General features: G+C 43.6%; 1 protein-coding gene across 3 annotated transcripts in view; it reads left to right on the top strand.

Annotated features, from left to right (window-relative positions):
* The window catches only part of prex2 (phosphatidylinositol-3,4,5-trisphosphate-dependent Rac exchange factor 2), a 103,825-nt gene that overhangs the window by 52,600 nt on the left and 34,202 nt on the right, over nucleotides 1-17,023 (top strand). For all 3 annotated transcript variants that reach the window (XM_030398749.1, XM_030398750.1, XM_030398751.1), the window contains 9 exons: nucleotides 1,552-1,669; nucleotides 2,303-2,487; nucleotides 4,890-5,051; nucleotides 8,816-9,044; nucleotides 9,133-9,340; nucleotides 12,555-12,734; nucleotides 13,829-13,923; nucleotides 14,346-14,428; nucleotides 15,260-15,350. In XM_030398749.1, the coding sequence (XP_030254609.1) occupies nucleotides 1,552-1,669; nucleotides 2,303-2,487; nucleotides 4,890-5,051; nucleotides 8,816-9,044; nucleotides 9,133-9,340; nucleotides 12,555-12,734; nucleotides 13,829-13,923; nucleotides 14,346-14,428; nucleotides 15,260-15,350 (1,351 nt within the window). The remainder of the gene's footprint in view (nucleotides 1-1,551; nucleotides 1,670-2,302; nucleotides 2,488-4,889; nucleotides 5,052-8,815; nucleotides 9,045-9,132; nucleotides 9,341-12,554; nucleotides 12,735-13,828; nucleotides 13,924-14,345; nucleotides 14,429-15,259; nucleotides 15,351-17,023) is intronic.

Raw genomic sequence — 17,023 nt, 5'->3', positions numbered from 1 at the left:
AATGAAACTCTCCAGTTTTGATGTAACGTGTTAGGGTTAGGTTTAAGGTTAAGGTTAGCTATGCATATAGCTGCCAATAGAACCACTGTAGTTCGGCCATTGGCACATAGCTTGAAGTGTAGCAAGATGGGTCCTCATGATCACACGATCACTTGATCAACAGAATCCAGCTTTTGTTTGATTCCGAGGTCACACTTTCATTTCCCATGAAGCACACTTGTGGAAAGCTTAGATGATTTGAATCGTGTTTTGATTGTTCCGATAGTTGTGCAATGAAACTGGAAGGGCAAGAAGTGTGGGAGATTATGAAATAGCAAAAAAGAGCAGAAAAAAAGTTTTGAAACACGGACTAGTTGACCGTGAGAATAAACACAGACAGACCTCCTAGCTCCCGTTCACCTTCATATCTCTCTCTCCCTCTCTCTCCCTCTGACTCCTTCTTTCCTTCTCTTGGGTCATTACGCAGAAATAATAGTAGTTTTGGCTCCTCCAGCTCTGACCCCTGGCTCACAGCGGTGGGCCTGCTCTGGGAGACTGGCAGGCTGCAGGGAGAGGTGGGAAAGGATCTGGGGGTGGCTGAAATCCCTGGAGGTAGGAAAAGATGGGGGGAAAATATGGAGGTAAAGCCAGCCAGGGTTCTCTTTTTTTTCCACCCTGGTAGAGTGGTTGACAGCGGCGAGAGCAAAGCTCAGTATTCCACCTGTTGAAGGTGGGAAAATTGTGTGAAAGTGGAAGCCCAGGGGTGCGCGTATGGTGTGAGTTAGTGTAGTGTGCCACTATAACTGCGCCCCGTTGGGACTTTAGACTTAATGAAGTGCTTCAGGGTTCCAACACTACTGCAGATCTGGTTTACATCAAGTATGGACGCAGAGGAGCCGCCCTCTCTCTTGCGCGCTCTGTCTCTTTCTGTGCGCGGTTGTACACTAGAAGACCACAGACCAGTCGGCAGGTACAGCATGTAGCCTTGGCAGAAAACCCTCTGTGGCTTGGGTGTGGAGAGAACAGACAGACACACAGACGCACGCACACATACGCACACACAGGGCGGTGTGGCACGCTAGAGTGAGTTGATGAGATTGGCATGGGTTCGCCTCTGCGGTCACACCAAGCACCATGTTCCCATATGTTTGTGAAGGCCTCTCACTGTATGCCTTGCCAACCCAACTGTGACACTGCACACCATATCTGGGCAGAATCAGCTAAACATGCTGCATCGAACCCTGTTTACACACACGCACGCACACACACACCAGAGTTCTGTTCGCTCAGAGTTTTATTCTGCTTGTTTTCCAGCTTTCTAGGGATAGAAATGCCACCTGTTAACCATCAGAGAGAGCGAGGAGATAAGAGGAATGCTACAGTAGACTGATTTGTGTTGACAGTTGTGTGACTATACGGGTTCCGGTCAACTCAGTTCTAAGTGAAAAGAGTTTAGTTCAATACAAGTTTGAGGTATAAGTAGAAAATCTAATTTGGTTCAGTTGTATCAGATCTTTTATGATGCACAAACATAAAAAAAAAAAAAAAATCCTGTATTGTAATCCTATGCAGCAAGACACCATTAAGTGGGTGTACAACAACAGTGAGAGCGCCCAGGAGGACAACCAGAAGACGAACCAGAAGCCAGCCCTCGAGGAGAACGGAGAGGGCTTTGAGTGTCAAGTAGAAGGTGACCACACACACACATTCATACGATCCCATTCTCAAGGAACTGCATGAGAATTGCTCATCAGGGAAAGTGTTTTCGGCTCAAGGTGTCTGTGGATGTAACGCAGGCTTGTTCGCGGGAACACACCAGCTCCAGTTAACAAGTCAGACGCGTCTCCGATGAGGCTCATCTGGAGCGCGTTAGCCTGAGAGCAGCCGCCTCCTCTGGCTCATCAAGTGTTAAGTCTCCCCCTGCGATTTATGGATCCCAATGAGAAAGTAAAACAGGAAAGCTATTCCCTTCATAGCAACATGCTCCAGAGCAGGATTTATTGCCATATTAAGTCACCACGTTAGCATAGGGCTGGTTAACTTAATGCTCTTGGAATTGCTCGTCTTTTTCGGAGGGCGATGGAAGGAAGCCACGGGTGGAGGGTCTTCTTCTGAAATGAGCTGCACATTTGGTGGTCTGAGGCCTCCTGTGATGCTGAAAACACTTTTTGTGGCGAAGATTCTCTGTGTTTCTCTCTGAAAACATGATCATAACATCATTCTTATCTGATTCACACATGTGAACTGCACTGTTAGCGTGCAAATAACCAGAGATCTGATTCACCACTGTCTCTTATGTTCGCATGTGATCTTAAAACCTCAGAGGTGATGGATAAATTCAACACTATAGCGATCATCGACGGGAAGAAGGACCACGTAAGTCTGACGGTAGACAACGTCCACCTGGAGTACGGAGTGATGTATGAGTATGACAGTACAGCTGGTATCAAGTGTCACGTGCTGGAAAAGATGGTGGAACCAAAGGGATTCTTCAGTCTCACTGCTAAGGTATTTTGTCCACACTATAATTGGAGTGAATGAATGGTTAAATTATATAATCGAATACATATATTATGATTCACTATCACATTTATTACCAAGCTAGTTTCATATTTCTGTAAAATCATCATGATTTTTTAATTTCTTTCAATTAAATTGAAATCCAAAAATGACCATTCCTATTCAAATCTGAACTTTTCAGCATATATTACAACCCTGATTATGTAAAACCGTTTATTGTTTTGAAAACGGTGATGTTGGTTGTTCATAAAATATGATTTGTTTGATCCAGCTTCAAGGCTAGATTACCACATAGGCCCTTGTTGAAGTTTTGTGGCAATCAAGTGAATTGTTGGTGATGTTCACTATCAATGCTAGGGTTTAGCTAAAAGTTGAGGACCCACATGTAGACAAAAGACACGCTTTATTTGCACAGCTGGAGTCCCAAAAGCTAAATGTAGGCAATAAACAAGCGGGTGACAAAAAAGGCTGACAACAATTAGGCAGGTAAGAGAGAATCCAAGAAAAAAAGCGAGAACACAGACAACACGCAAGGCAAACGTAGCCAAAATGAAAAAGAGACAAACTGACACAACAAGACACATGAGGGTGAGTTTCACAACATAAGCCAAAACCATGACAATTAAAACACAAAGTGTTTTCACGTTTACCCAAAAGCGCTGTCTTGTACAGTCCAAGCATCAACATGCAGTTTAAAACCTTTATTATTTCAGTTGATATGATGTTTATATTGAGCATATTCCTTGCTGTATTCGTGTTTAATCACATGAATCATTTGTTCTCTAGCAGAAGAGAACAGATTGGTTTCTGGTGTTCTGGCAAAATGTAATAAAGCTGCAGTGCACCATGTGCTGTGTGCACTGTGTACACAAATTAACAGACAGGCAAATTGAATGTCAATTAATGACAATTCATTTTATTAACATTTAAAGATCAGAGTAGGATTTAGTGGCATCTAGGGGTCAGGTTGCAGATAGCAACCAACTGAATGCCCCTCGCCTCACCCTCCCTGACTAGCACTTGTGTAGAGCCAGAGACACGACAATTCTTATTTTCAGGTAACACAAATGAAAACAGGATTATGAGTATTGTATTCCATTTCGGCCTCTAAATCCCCCCCTAATGCTTCACACTGGAACTTAAGACATACTGCTGTTGTTAAGGCTCTGACGTTAAGATGACTGTCTTTGGATTACAGAGAGAGCTGAAGAGACATGTTTTATTACTTATTCAGTGCTTCTGTCTCTGTCTCTGAACTTGAAAATGATTTTGACAAGTCATAATATTTCATTATGTATGTTTGCTGTTTGAAAGGTAGCAGAATTTGTAGCCAAGAACTCAGGTCATGGCATCTTTCCTTTCCTCAAAGTTGAAACAACGCACAGTTTCTACAGTGTAACTTATGTATTTGAGCACTTCCGCACAGCCTGACACAGCCAACAGCTCCCCTGCTGTGCAGATGAAGCGTCTTGATGCTAGTTAAAACGGACAGCTTTATTTTAGTCATGTTAGTTCCCAGCTGTGTTAAGTGCATGCTTTTTACATCCCACCGGCGATGTTCACTGATCATTACTGATTTAAGGCACTCAGAGGAAAGAAGATTCACCCAGATGTACATTCGCACATGCCGGCAAGGAAGATAAAATGCAGTCTGCAACATGTTTATGCCAGATTCCATAATGAACACGATGTCTCTTGTTCATGGTAAATTAGCGTAGATCACACGTTGGGTTCATGTCTCTCACTGATCTGGATTTACAGTACTTGAGTTCTAAAGTATTTGAAAGCACCATCTTAAATGAAAGCTGATGACTTAAATAAAAATAAAACTTGCCACATCCCCTCTGACTGTAAGTGGTTTCCCAGCCATGCAAAGTGAAAGTAATTTTAGTATTATTTTAAACATCTGCCCCGGCAGTCCAGGATGTCCTCTGAGATCTGTGTGATGTTGAATTTAAATATTGCTAACGCTGTCGGGGCGCATGGGTTTTCTTGTGCTTCAGTCTGCTCTTACATTTCCTCCTCTGCTTTTCTCTCTCCTCCACTGGGCATCTCATTAAGACAGCTGGGAGATTTGCGTCTCTCTTCCTGCTCATATCTAATCTCTGATCTGGAAAGTCAGAGTCTTTATCCATACGTACAGCATATGTATCACAGTCTGGGCTTATCTCCATGGATTTATGAAAAGCACATGGAAATATTAGATATCTCAGTTAAACTGCTCATGAAATGCTGTGGAGGAATCAGCCCTGCGGCCCAAATTTGTTTTGTTTTCCGATGGAAAAATCACCGCTCGGCCCTTCATTTACATTCCATTAGTTGTCCCGAAAAAAGGATTTTAGAGACATCAGTTAATCATCTCTGCCTTTGTTTGCCCTTTGCCTGACCAGATCCTGGAGGCACTGGCACGTAATGATGACACGCTGGTGCAGATGTGCAGCAGGTTGAGTTTCAGCTGTGATGTGATCCCTGAGGAGCTGCAGGTACGCTTCAGTGCCATGTGTGGTGAGAGGGTGGAGCACATCAACAGGAGAATCACCAACTACAGAAAGGTAACTATCTTGCATATGTATAGTTTTCACACAGCTTGTAACCATGAAAATCATCTTCTGCATTTCAGTGTAAACTTATATTAACAGAAGCAAGATGCAGCTAGTGTATAAATACCACCTTTCCTTGTGGAGTGGAAAGCCTGCTGAACTTAGGTAGAGGTTGATGCAGTGTGATTGAACTTTTCTAGCAACCTTGACTGTCTCCAAGAACACATGCTCCTGAGTGAGGAAAACATACTGAGTATGTACTACAAAAGACATAGAAGTCATGATGGAGGCTTGTTTTCACACTGCACTGACATCAACATATTAGAAGGGCTTCTCACACTGTACTTACCCCGGGGCTATAATTATTCTTAGAACCTTCTTAGCCCCAGGCTAAGGGAGCTGTAAGCCCTGCGCAGAGAAGGCTTTCATGGAACCAATCACAATGTTTGTTTACAAGTATGACTAGCTAGAAAAACCTAGCCCCACATTTTAGCTTACATACAATAGAAATGCCTTTTTTCATTATGTTTTTTCAAATTGTAAACACCTTCTCTATCTTAAATGATTGGTTGGTACTTTCATACACTTTCACTAGTCAGGTTGGAGACCTAATTTTCCTGTTGGGCAACAGACAGTGTTGGGCCGTAACGCGTTACTAAATAACTCTTTACTGTATAATTATGACTTTCTCCAGTAACAAGCAGTGTGAGGGATTACAATTTCCAAATCAGTAATTATATAACAGTTACTATATTAAGTAAAGCTGCATTACTTCATTGCCAGAACACAATTAGTGTTTTGTCCTAGGTAGGTTTTAAACATGGTAGGTCAGGGCAGGTCATCAGAAGATAGCCACAAAGCTGTGAAAAAGGATGGAAGATGAGGGAGAGACGTACACTTTAAAGTGCTGTCATTGTTTTGAGATTGTCTCAGTCAAAGATGCAAAGAATGTTGTCATCTCTTGCAAAGTTTGAGTCATTTACTGAAGCATCTGCTAAGGGCAACACAGCAATGTGAAACTTGTTGACAAGAAATTAGGTGTCTACTGCCAATAAAGCAGCGTGCACCCCGGCTAAACAACAGACACTGGATTTTGCAGCAGGGCACGGTTGTGTAGAGACGGACAAGATTTAAAGAAGCTTGTTGCTTGGTGTATCCTTGAAGCAACAAGTTACTCATTATATTACCATATTACTTTTACAAAGGTATATGGTAATATAATGAGTTACGTGTTAGCTTTGGTACTAAGTAATAAGCATTATTCCTTTTTAACAGAGTAGTTAGTAAAAAGTAACTTATTACATCACTGACCGGACACTAAAGGAAATGATAGTTTGAGTTTACCCCAAACCATCTGCAAGTCCAAGATGTCACTGTTGGGTAGATATGATAGATGCTAGCAAAGCAACACAGTAAATGAAGTAATCACAGCTGAAATATCAGATGGGTCGGACAAACACCTTTAATTACTTATCTTTTAATGTTACACTAACAACCACATAATAAAAGAGAATTTCAAAACTCATGTATCTCGTTAATGCAGATCTGGCCGGAAGTGACTGCTGTTAGCGAGGCGTGCGTTTGGGCTTGCTGGCCCTTGCTCCCAAGCATATTAAGCCCCAAGATCTCTGGGTCGTCCCCTGAAAATTGACTAAACACATGGCCTAAAGGTGCCGTGTGAAACGGGGCTAAAGTAAACAGAGCAGTCATGCTTCAATCTTGAATGTAAACATTAGTTGAAGCTGTTTAACCCTGGGTTAGCAATGTGTGTGAAAGGGGGGTTAAGAATATGCAGAGTGGAAAGCGCTTCTGTGCATTAAACCAGACACGCTACAATCATTGTAATCAGTTCTCATTGACCTGAGAGCGATGACAAAATATTTAGCTAAGATGTCTTTCACTGTCTTACAAACTTGTCACTGAAGTGAACACTGTTTGTGAGTATGTGTGCAATATGTAGTCAAACCTGCCACTTTGTTTGTAAGTAGGTTACAGCTGGTTGCTGAAAGAGCCCCATCGCTTTTCAATCACATCTGTAAGCATGTGTCTATAGGCCAAACATCCCGATGCGTGCAAATGTGCGTGAGAGGGGGGAAAAGGAAAAGATCTGACTCAACATTAGAGTGGGCCTTGGATTAATTACCAGCCATTTATAAATAGCCCTGCACAGCCACAGCCAGGACTTTTGTTGTGTAAGATCCCCTCCTGCACTGGAGCATTCCTTCTTAAACCCCCAGAGAGAGAGGAGGGGGGAGCGAAAGTGAAAGAATGAGAGAAGGAGCATGAAGTGAGGGAAGGATGAAAGAGGGAGGAAGTGACAAAAAGGGACAGAACGGAGATATAGGGAGAGATTTTAGCCTGAGGCCTGGAAATGAGAAACCTTTGGAGACACATAAGAGATGTGTTGGGACTCTTTGGTCTCGTGAGAAGGTCAGCTAGCGGTCCATCTGGAGCGTATCATCTCAGTAGTTCCATACTGCAGCTATCTATGATAACCGAGAGGACATGTTTGGTTTAAGTTCCTCGGTAAACATATACATTATGTTCTGCTTATGTTGCTTGACAGCCCAAGTTGCTAAAAACTGTCCTGGCGGCTCGTAGTGTCTGCTGTGTAACATCTAAGACAGGATGCAGGCCCTGTGATGGTGGGGGTTCAAGGAAAGTGCAACCAAATGTTGCAAAGAAAAAAAACGTTTGTGATAATATGTATCAGTTCTGCTGGATCCTAGCAGTCCTCGGGGCTCCCCGTGAATTCTGTTTTACATGGAGATGTTATCTGGCAGCACAGCAGGGTTGGGCGGAGTTGGATATTCTATAGGCGTTCCATAGCATTAAGCCACTGAGGAGGATATTGACACTTGTTTAACAGTGTGTTATATCATCTGAAAGCATCTTTATTTAATTTTGTCCACGGAAAGCATGTTTGATGTTACTGTAATAAAATACAACCACAGTTCCTCTGCAACAAATTCAAAACAGAGACTCACATTCTGGAGGTTTGTTGAAGTTGCAAATCAAATCGGGAAAAGCAAAACATCATTTCATCATATAACCTCACAGACTTGATGATATGAGCTGCTATACATCAGCTTAATTCAATATCATACCATGTAGAAGATAAATGGACATGTTTGGGTCTGGAGTTCTTCACGTATGTGAGTAATGATAATGCTTTGTGTCTGTCTTGGATCTTTGATTTGAGTTTAATATTCGAGCTGTCACAAAAAAAAGAGGAATGTCCACAATGTACAGTAGTAAAGGGTGTTTTTTACCTTTCCTCTAGTGCCAGATGTCATGTGTGAAACATAACAGCAAGGTCAAGTTGACAGATATTCTGTAGTTTGTTTCACATTGAGCCTTTTATTCAGTGAGGTACACAGATGATCTAAATTACCATACCTAATCAAGGAGACATATTCTGCTCAGTTTCAGGTTCATGATTTCATTTGGGTTGATACAAGATTAGATTTACATGCTTTAATGCTCTCATATTGTTCAGCACCTGTCTGTTTAAGGCCACCTCCCGATAGTCAGTCTGCTCTGATTGGTCAGCTCACACATGCCTGAGCTCACTGTCTCCAGTCGACTCGCAATCTATGTTGGATTACTCAGTTTTTGTTTTAGTGACTTCTTGAAGCAAGAATGTATTTTTGATTTGTTTCACATTATTTGGAAATTTGGTAGAAAAACCTTTATACTCAACAGTTGTAGTCATGTTAATCGTTCAATATGAACTAAACCACTTGTTTCTCTCTTTCTCTACTTTTTCGGAACAGTTTGCTCGGGTACTAAAGAACAGAGCGTGGCCAACCTTCAAGCAGGCCAAAGCCAAGGTGTCCCCTCTCCACAGCAGCGACTTCTGCCCTACAAACTGTCATATCAACGTGATGGAGGTGTCCTACCCGAAGACCACCACCTCCCTGGGTAGTGCCCTCGGCGTGCAGTTGGACAACAGGAAGAATACCCTGGAGAAAGGAGGCCGCAGCAGCAGCAGTGCTGAGCAGGGTGAGCATGAAACAAAATACCCGCACAGTGGAATAACGATGCATCGAGAAAAAAAAACACTTTCACCATTTTGTCTGTGTCGCCACAGGTAAACTGAACCCCATGGTTAACGTCCAGCATACTATCACCACCATGGCTGCACCATCAGGTCACAGCCTGGGCAGGACGGAGGGTCACGGCCTTCGCTTCCTGCTCAGAGAGGAAGACCTGCTCACCCTGGACGCCTACCAGAAACTCCTCTACAAACTCACCACGGTCGTCAAGGAGATGGAGACGCACGGCGCTCACATTCACGAGTGAGTGGCATTGTGCACATGCAAACATAAACACACCCAAGTAACACATGTTTACCTTTTTCTTCTGTGCACAAACCCCCTGCAAATCATTCCCATGTGAGACTATGAACAGCGTTCTGTCTCATTAAATCGGGTCTGAGATTAATCTAATCTCACATATTGCCCACAAATAGCAAAACAAAGGATGGAATTGTTTTTTGTTTTTTTCAAACACTTCAAATCACTTTTTGTTTATGATGGAAAGAGACACTCTCCCGCTGATTCTATTTGACTTGATTGGAAGGGTCCGCTGAAACCAGATTGCCTCATATAAAAGATGTAACTTTAGCAGCCTGTTTTTTTCATCGTGCTGCATCTGGCGCTGGGCGGGCATACATTGTGGTCATTACATCTAGCACCTGTGTGTGTGCGCGCATGTGTTTCTGAGAGAGAGAGAGAGAAAGAAAGAAAGAGAGAGAGTGTGTGTGCGTTTGGTGGATTTTCTCTCCAGTATATCTGCACAACTTGTGCACAAAGGTATGCTCACGCTTCATTTATGCTAAGGATTTTAAACCCGATATGGCATGTGCATGTTAGATCAGTGTTTTCCTGGCTCGCCACTCTTGTGGTTCGTGTGGTCACTGGGTTCATTGTTTGGAAGGGCATGAGGCTACAGAAAGGAAATGGGAAACGCTGCTCCAGTCTGACTTCCCCCACCCCCAAACAGGAAACACAATCTCAATGAACTAGAGGGTGTGTCATTAGGCCAGGTGCCCTCTGGAAATGCCATCTAGCAACAATGGACCACTGATATACGCATGCACACACATTCCCAATGTGTGTAAAACCGCTAAAGTGGTCACAGCGTCAGATTCCACCTGCAGATTAATGGCGGGCAGCTCCCTGATTACAATAGATGAGTGTGTTTTGAATCTTTAGATGATCATCTGATTGATTTAGTCATTAGAAGTCTCCTCAGCGAAGGCGGCGGCATTCTGAGAATGACATTAAAAGTCGCTAGATGGAGCGGAGCTGTCACCAAACCACGGTAATAATGAGTGGAGTCCACAGCAGGGCTCTTAATGACTGCGTCTGGACAAATTCTGTCACGCTCCTGTCGCTGCCAATTAGCGTAGTTGTGTCCACGCGCATTCAAATGGCCTGTGACGCAGCTGACGAGGGGATAATGACCTTTACCATCCACTATCTGTTTAAACATGCAGACCTACACACACATCCACACCTCAGGAGCTTGTTGAGTGTGAGCTGTGTGGGCGGGCAGCAGTGGAACTAATATGGGTTGTGTTGCTAGTATGGGTGCATTGATCTGACCTCTGTGGGTGTGTTCAACCCTCCTGAGCCCTTCATTAGATTAGTTTGCATATTAACCTGTTCGTTGACCAGCCCAGGGTCAGCGCCACTTGTTTTGTTCACACACACACACCCTGCCCTCTTTGTCCTGCCTCATTTCTGCTCTGTCTTGCTTTCTGCACAGCTGTCTGCACACAACATTCCTCACTCTGTGTGTCTCTTTCTCTTTCTGTCCTGGGTGTGACTAGCTTTGACAGCACCACTTAGTAATGATTAAATAATGAACTGAAGTGGCCTTATTTATGAGGGCTCTTTCGTGCATTATTGTCAACCTCCCTTGTCACAACCCAAAGTCAAGAGAGGAAGCCCGAGGTACATTCACGGGAGAATACAAATATAGTCAAGTAATTCAGGAAAGGAAAACTACCGAATGCAGAGCGACGTTACATAACATCTTGGCTGATTCCTGAGGAATCCATTTCGAGGAAGCGACCCGTGGACCTTTGCCTCAGGGGGCCACAGATAAGGGGTCACAGCTGCATGTGGACGTGCATTTTACATCAGGACCTCCTCCCTTCCTGGATCAAGTCACGCCCTCCCCACTTTCTACCTCCATTTTCGCATATTTTCCCTCTTCTTTGCACATCATTAATAGCATCCTGGCTGGTGGCAGTTCCATCGCTATAGGGTCCTCTGACTCATTTACCTCAGTATGGATTAAAGAATGCAAATAACCCACTGCGAAACTGCCTGATGGGGAGCTTTGTAATGCAGATGCGCTTAGAAGCTGCAATGAAGGCGATTGATGTCTAATGGTTTAATGTGTCGAAGTGGGTTGAGGAGCTTCCTGTGGGAGATTAAGAGATCTTTCTGATTGCTCGAGATAAGCAGCGGTGTACTTTGGCCTGTTTTTTCCCCCTCTGTTGCAGCCCTGTTCTCTGATCCAGTCATTGTTATTCTCCCTCGCTCCCTCCGATAGTTTGCGCCCCAAAGGCCCCAAACTGCGTTCACTTCTTTATTAACCAATAGCCAATAGCAGAGCCTGGAGGGCTTCTCCATGGCGATGGAATGCCACTCTGCTGCGGAGGGGCTTTGTGGTGGCTCCTGGAGTGGACCATAATGAGGGCATCTCTGTGGCCCAGTCAGGCTCTGAATGGGGAGAAAGGGGGTCAATAGAGTGTTAGAGCGAGGAATTGGGGGGAAAGGAGAGGTGTTTAAAAAGCATGAAAGGCATAAAAATCTCAGATGCATTTGGGCAGCGTGAGGGAGACAGGTTGTTTACTTCAGTGGCCTCGAGCAGCCCCCTCCACACTGCCTCCAAATGTCGTTAAGGCCGATGTTATGACACAATGGAAAATGTAAGCGGACGCAAATTAAAATAAGCCTGAAATGTAAACAGACATGGCGTGTCAGGGTGTGTGTGCGTGGGGAGTGAGATCAAAAAAAGTCGGAGCCCAGCATTTATTGGAATATGGCTTTAAATGCCACCATGTGTTGCTGCAACTGTGAAAATATCCCGGCCGGCCTCTTCCTGCTCCTCTGATAGTGACCTGATACAATACAGGCCGGCGGTAACAGTAAGAGCTGATCTTTGCACTGGAGTCGTGGCATGTTGACACAGCTGTACCCTGCGCCATGTTTGAGCCTATTAATATGATGTGGATCCCCGTGCCTCTGAAGCTGTTGTGACGGAAGCTGAGCACAAACAAGTTTTGTTTGGCCCTCTCGCTCAGCTGTTTGACAACCACACGCACATGCTGCCCATACTGGATGTACAGTTCAATATGTAACTGTGCTGCGACAAATGTTATAGCCTCTGTGTTGCATTAGTCTGATCAAAGAAGCTGTTTTCATCCCGCTGTCTCAAGTTTTGGATGAATGTCATAGCTGTTTTAGTAACCGTTTCTCTCCCTTTCTCTGTCAGCCTTTTATCCTCCATCACCCACCCTCCGGCGACAGAGGCAAGAACTCCAGAGAGCTACATATCAGCGGAGAGCGAGGGGGAGAAGGGGGAGCGCAACGGGAAGAAAGTGTGTTTTAACGTGGCAGGGGATGAGCAGGAGGACTCTGGACATGACACAATCAGCAACAGAGACTCGTATAGGTAAGAATGAACTGGGACAATGTTAAATAAGAGGCTTTTGGGAGATCTTAGAGAACATCTTAGATAAAGAATAACAGTGAGAGAGGGTCATGAAAACAGAAATCTGTAAAAAAAAAAATCAGTAGTATCGCATGGCAGTAATAGTAAGCTCTATTTATAAAGCTATAAACGATAATAAACCATACAATATAACATCATACCACGGAATGGCATACCATATTGTGGTTGCTGCTGGCCACAATCAGATAAGTGAGTAGATATACCGTATAGTTAGCGAATAAAATAAATATTTTTCTCTCCTTAAAGCTGGAGTCGCTGATTTTGTAGAAACCAGCAAGAACAAGCTACATTTTGAAAGTATCCATGCGAAAAATGACCTCCCCCCTTCCTCCAGGCCTCCCTTCAGAGCAAAATCTCCGAAACATATGAAACAACGCGCACTGCCTGACCACACATACACCGACTGCCCCGTAGCTCTTGCTAGGGGTGCAATTGGGGGCAAATGAACCACTCGTTCAAATATCACAATCATAAAAGGCCAAGAACTTAGTCATCACGAACTTACCTCAAAAACTCTACCAGGTGTGACAGTGATTGTTATTACATTGCTTTAGGTGTGTGCCTTGTGTTAACTAGGTTAGCTTGGCTGAGGGCCTTTGTGCGTTTTGCTAATGGTAGCAGCCAAGGAGGTGGCCATATTTACAGAGGCTGTTCCTGCTGCAGTGGGCCTGTGTGCTTCATGCTAAAAAGTTAGCAAGCCGCTGAACAGCAGGCCCAGGGGCTGTTTACTGTGAGTGCAGCCCATTGTTGTTATTGCTAACCATATCCACCTACCCTTATGTCTCACTCCCATGTAAGAAAACACCTAACTTTATAATAATGAACATAAAAAAAGAACATAGCTATTCTTTTAGCTTTAGCAATATAATTATTTAATATCTTGAGTCGACTGAAATGACTTAGTTGCTGTTTCTGTTTCTTTTGTAAGTGGGAGCATTTCCGTATCAATTGCCGTCGAGATTTTATATAACAAAAACACCTCTAGACTAATTTACACCCATAGCTTTAACATCGATCTCTCTGTTTCTTCTCAGTGACTGTAACAGCAACAGAAACTCCATTGCCTCCTTCACCAGCATCTGCAGCAGCCACTGCAGCTCCTACGTTCACAGCGATGACATGGACTCAGGTACACAAATGCAACACAGCTGACATGACACACACTGCTGGACCTACTTAGAAATAATTGGTATTTTTTTTTTAATTGGTTGATTCCCAGTATATAGAAAAATAGTCTTATAAGTGACAGGTCATGATTATAATGTTGCTGCATGATTATATCATCGAGGAGGGCGAGAACAAAAATGCCTGAAGTTGAATCTAATTGGATTAGACAGCAGTTTGGCTGCACATCTCAGCTGGATTTGTCATTAACATCTTACACAGCTGTGCATCCTGTCAAATATGCTTTCCCTCCGTGTCTGAGGATGTCTCTGTCACACACACACACACACACACACAGTAGTAAATAAATAAATGCACTAAATAAACATGTATGTGATTAGTACTTGAGTGTACTAATGCTGACAAGTTGTATCCATGCCTCTGCAGGAGATGAGATGCCCTCCAGTGTGTGGCTGTCCCATGAAAAGCAGAAGAAACTTCATAGCTTTCTCGAACATCTCTTTAGTCAGGTGGGTCAGCTCAACATCTGTACAGATTTGATTGATATAACGTAGTAATTGAAAGACCAAAAAAAATACACATTCTTGTACTTCTGACTGTCCCTGAACATTGCTGAAATTCAGTTTGTCTTGCAGGTAAACATCCTTTTAAATCTTACATTTTATTAAAAACATTTGACTTTTTGGTTATCTCATTAAGGTGAAAGGTCAAGTCACTGCGTTGTCTGATCATGTTGTGTAATGGATTGCAAATAGCCTCATTACAAAAATGTGCAATTTCATGATTATTCTACTATTTTTAAACACAAAACAATTCTCATATTTCAACTTAATGTTTTAAAGGTCACATATTTATTCAGAAGTAGGTGTATTTCTTCAGGAAGGGGAGGTCGTGACAGCCTTAAATTGACCCATGGCCTTTCTGAGACCTTTGAAGCAAAGACTGATCATATCGGATTACGCATACACACTCTTTAGCACATACACACAAACACACATGCATATACCATTCAGGAGAAGCTTTTGGAGGATGTCTCCATCGGCAGTGGAAGGGCAGAACAAACTGCACTTTGCTGTCTCTGCACTTTTGGGCGGCTTCCTGTCATTTGTTTTATTGTAGCGCAGTTTCCACAGCTTTGTTTACATACTGCATAGCAAATTGTATTCATTGGGGCTCTGTGGGGTTGTGTGTGTGTGTGTGTGTGTCAGAGGGGGCGAGAGAAGCAGGTGTTGGTTATGTTTGGGCAGCAGTTTTTGCTTCCCTCCTCATGCTCTTGATCTCGGCTAAGTGTGAAACTGTATCGTGTAAGTGCACCGTCTTGACCTTTGTGCTCCCTTCAGGTGGACTCCATCACCAGCATGCTGAGAGGAGCAGTGGTGGCTCGGGCGTTTGAGCAGACCAAGTGCTTCACACCTGGAAGAGGATTACAAGGTAAAACACCAGGATCGTGATGTGCTTTTGGATTATTTTACACAGTGCATCGAGCCGTCCAACAGCTTGAGCAAGAAATGTCAAAGTTATTCTTTTAGAATCAGAATTATATTCGACCGCAGCAGTGGAGGTGTTTCCTGTGTGGAATGTGTTTTTGTTTGATGGTGTAGCTCCGTTTCCTGGGCCGTGCTGGGCTGCACAGCGGGCCTGAGAGAGGAAAGATAATATTGGAGAAACTCCCTAGCCCAACCAGCGCCATCGCTGAGAGAAACCAGAGCACACGCTGAAAATGTCGCGGCCGCCGCCTGCGCAAGTGGGCTGCAGCTTCCTGTTGTGTAATGCATGTCTGCACAGATGTGATCGTAGAGACGTGGGGGGAAGTATTGTTGGTGGATTCCAGATCCTTAAAAATAAAACCTTTTCTCCTCGCCTCATTCCTCACTCATGTCTTGCCACTTTTTTTTTTTGATAAGCACATCTCATTGGAATTTGAAGAATCATCAAATTCTTCCAATAATGAACCCATCCAGACCCCCCCTCCCCCCATTGCACGCTTGTTTGGTTCCGGCTCTGGTGCACATTCCAGTCCCCGACTGGGAAAAATGAATGAATGATTACAAAAAAACGGAGATAATTGAAAGAGAGGAAAATGTAGATTTTCAGAGTTCCAGAAAATGTAAAGGTGCAGCTCCTGCACTGATTTAATTGTCACACCCAGGTAGTCATTCTGGGGAAAGTGAAGGTCTTCTCACTTCTTGTGGCCTTCACATATCCCTCTGTCCGTCACTCTAAAGCACTTCATAGTGTTGAAACAGCACCACTTTGCTGTGCACTCATCTCCTCTTTACGGTTATTGTAGTGCCACTTATCAGTCAATGGAAAGTGTGACCCTGCAGCTGCTCCTGTGCTTGTATAATATCTGTTCATTTTTATTTCTGCTATCCGTTTACTTGCCACCTAACCTCATCTTGGCCTCTGTGTTTAACCATACTCATCTGTTGTTAAATTTTATCTCTCACAGGAAGATGTAGGAAACGTTGCTGGAAGGGGCTAAATGCAGCCTTATCATTTCCCACTACAGATATAAAACTAGCATACGATGCCCTTGCACGATCCATGGTGTTTTGTTCAGGTGACTCATCCCATTTATGAAGATTAGATAGAGGAAACACTCAAAAACAGTTGTTTTCTCTCTGTCTTGTGTTTCTCCTCATGGTTCGAAGACTCTGCTCAAGTGATAACTGTATGTTTTGCACCATGGTGGTCTGTACTGTGCTACGTAAGACTTTAATAAGCCCTGATATGAACCAATTTTGCCTAGTTTATGATCTTGAAAGTGACTTTAATAGAGTGTGATCAGCACTAAATGCTGAGGAGCAGATTATTTTGTATGTTTGGATGAGGGAAGCCTCCACACACCCCGACTCATTTGGCACACCGACTCCCCTCTCATCTCAGGCTGTCTTCCAGTGAGCGCGGATATGCTTGAACGGAATATAGGTCTTCCCGTTGTGTGTGTGTGTGTATGTGTATGTGTGTGTGTGCGCACATAAATGCCCTCAGGAGGGATGTGGAGGCCTTGATCAGAGCTGATCCATCTCCACTCCAGTAATGTGTGTGGTTGATAACAGAGCAAATAGGATTATCTAACAAGTGGAGCATTCCTGCATCTG

The sequence above is a fragment of the Sparus aurata genome, chromosome 19, assembly GCF_900880675.1.
Source record: "Sparus aurata chromosome 19, fSpaAur1.1, whole genome shotgun sequence".
Classification (NCBI taxonomy): domain Eukaryota; kingdom Metazoa; phylum Chordata; class Actinopteri; order Spariformes; family Sparidae; genus Sparus; species Sparus aurata.
This window is presented reverse-complemented; position numbering and strand designations above follow the sequence as displayed.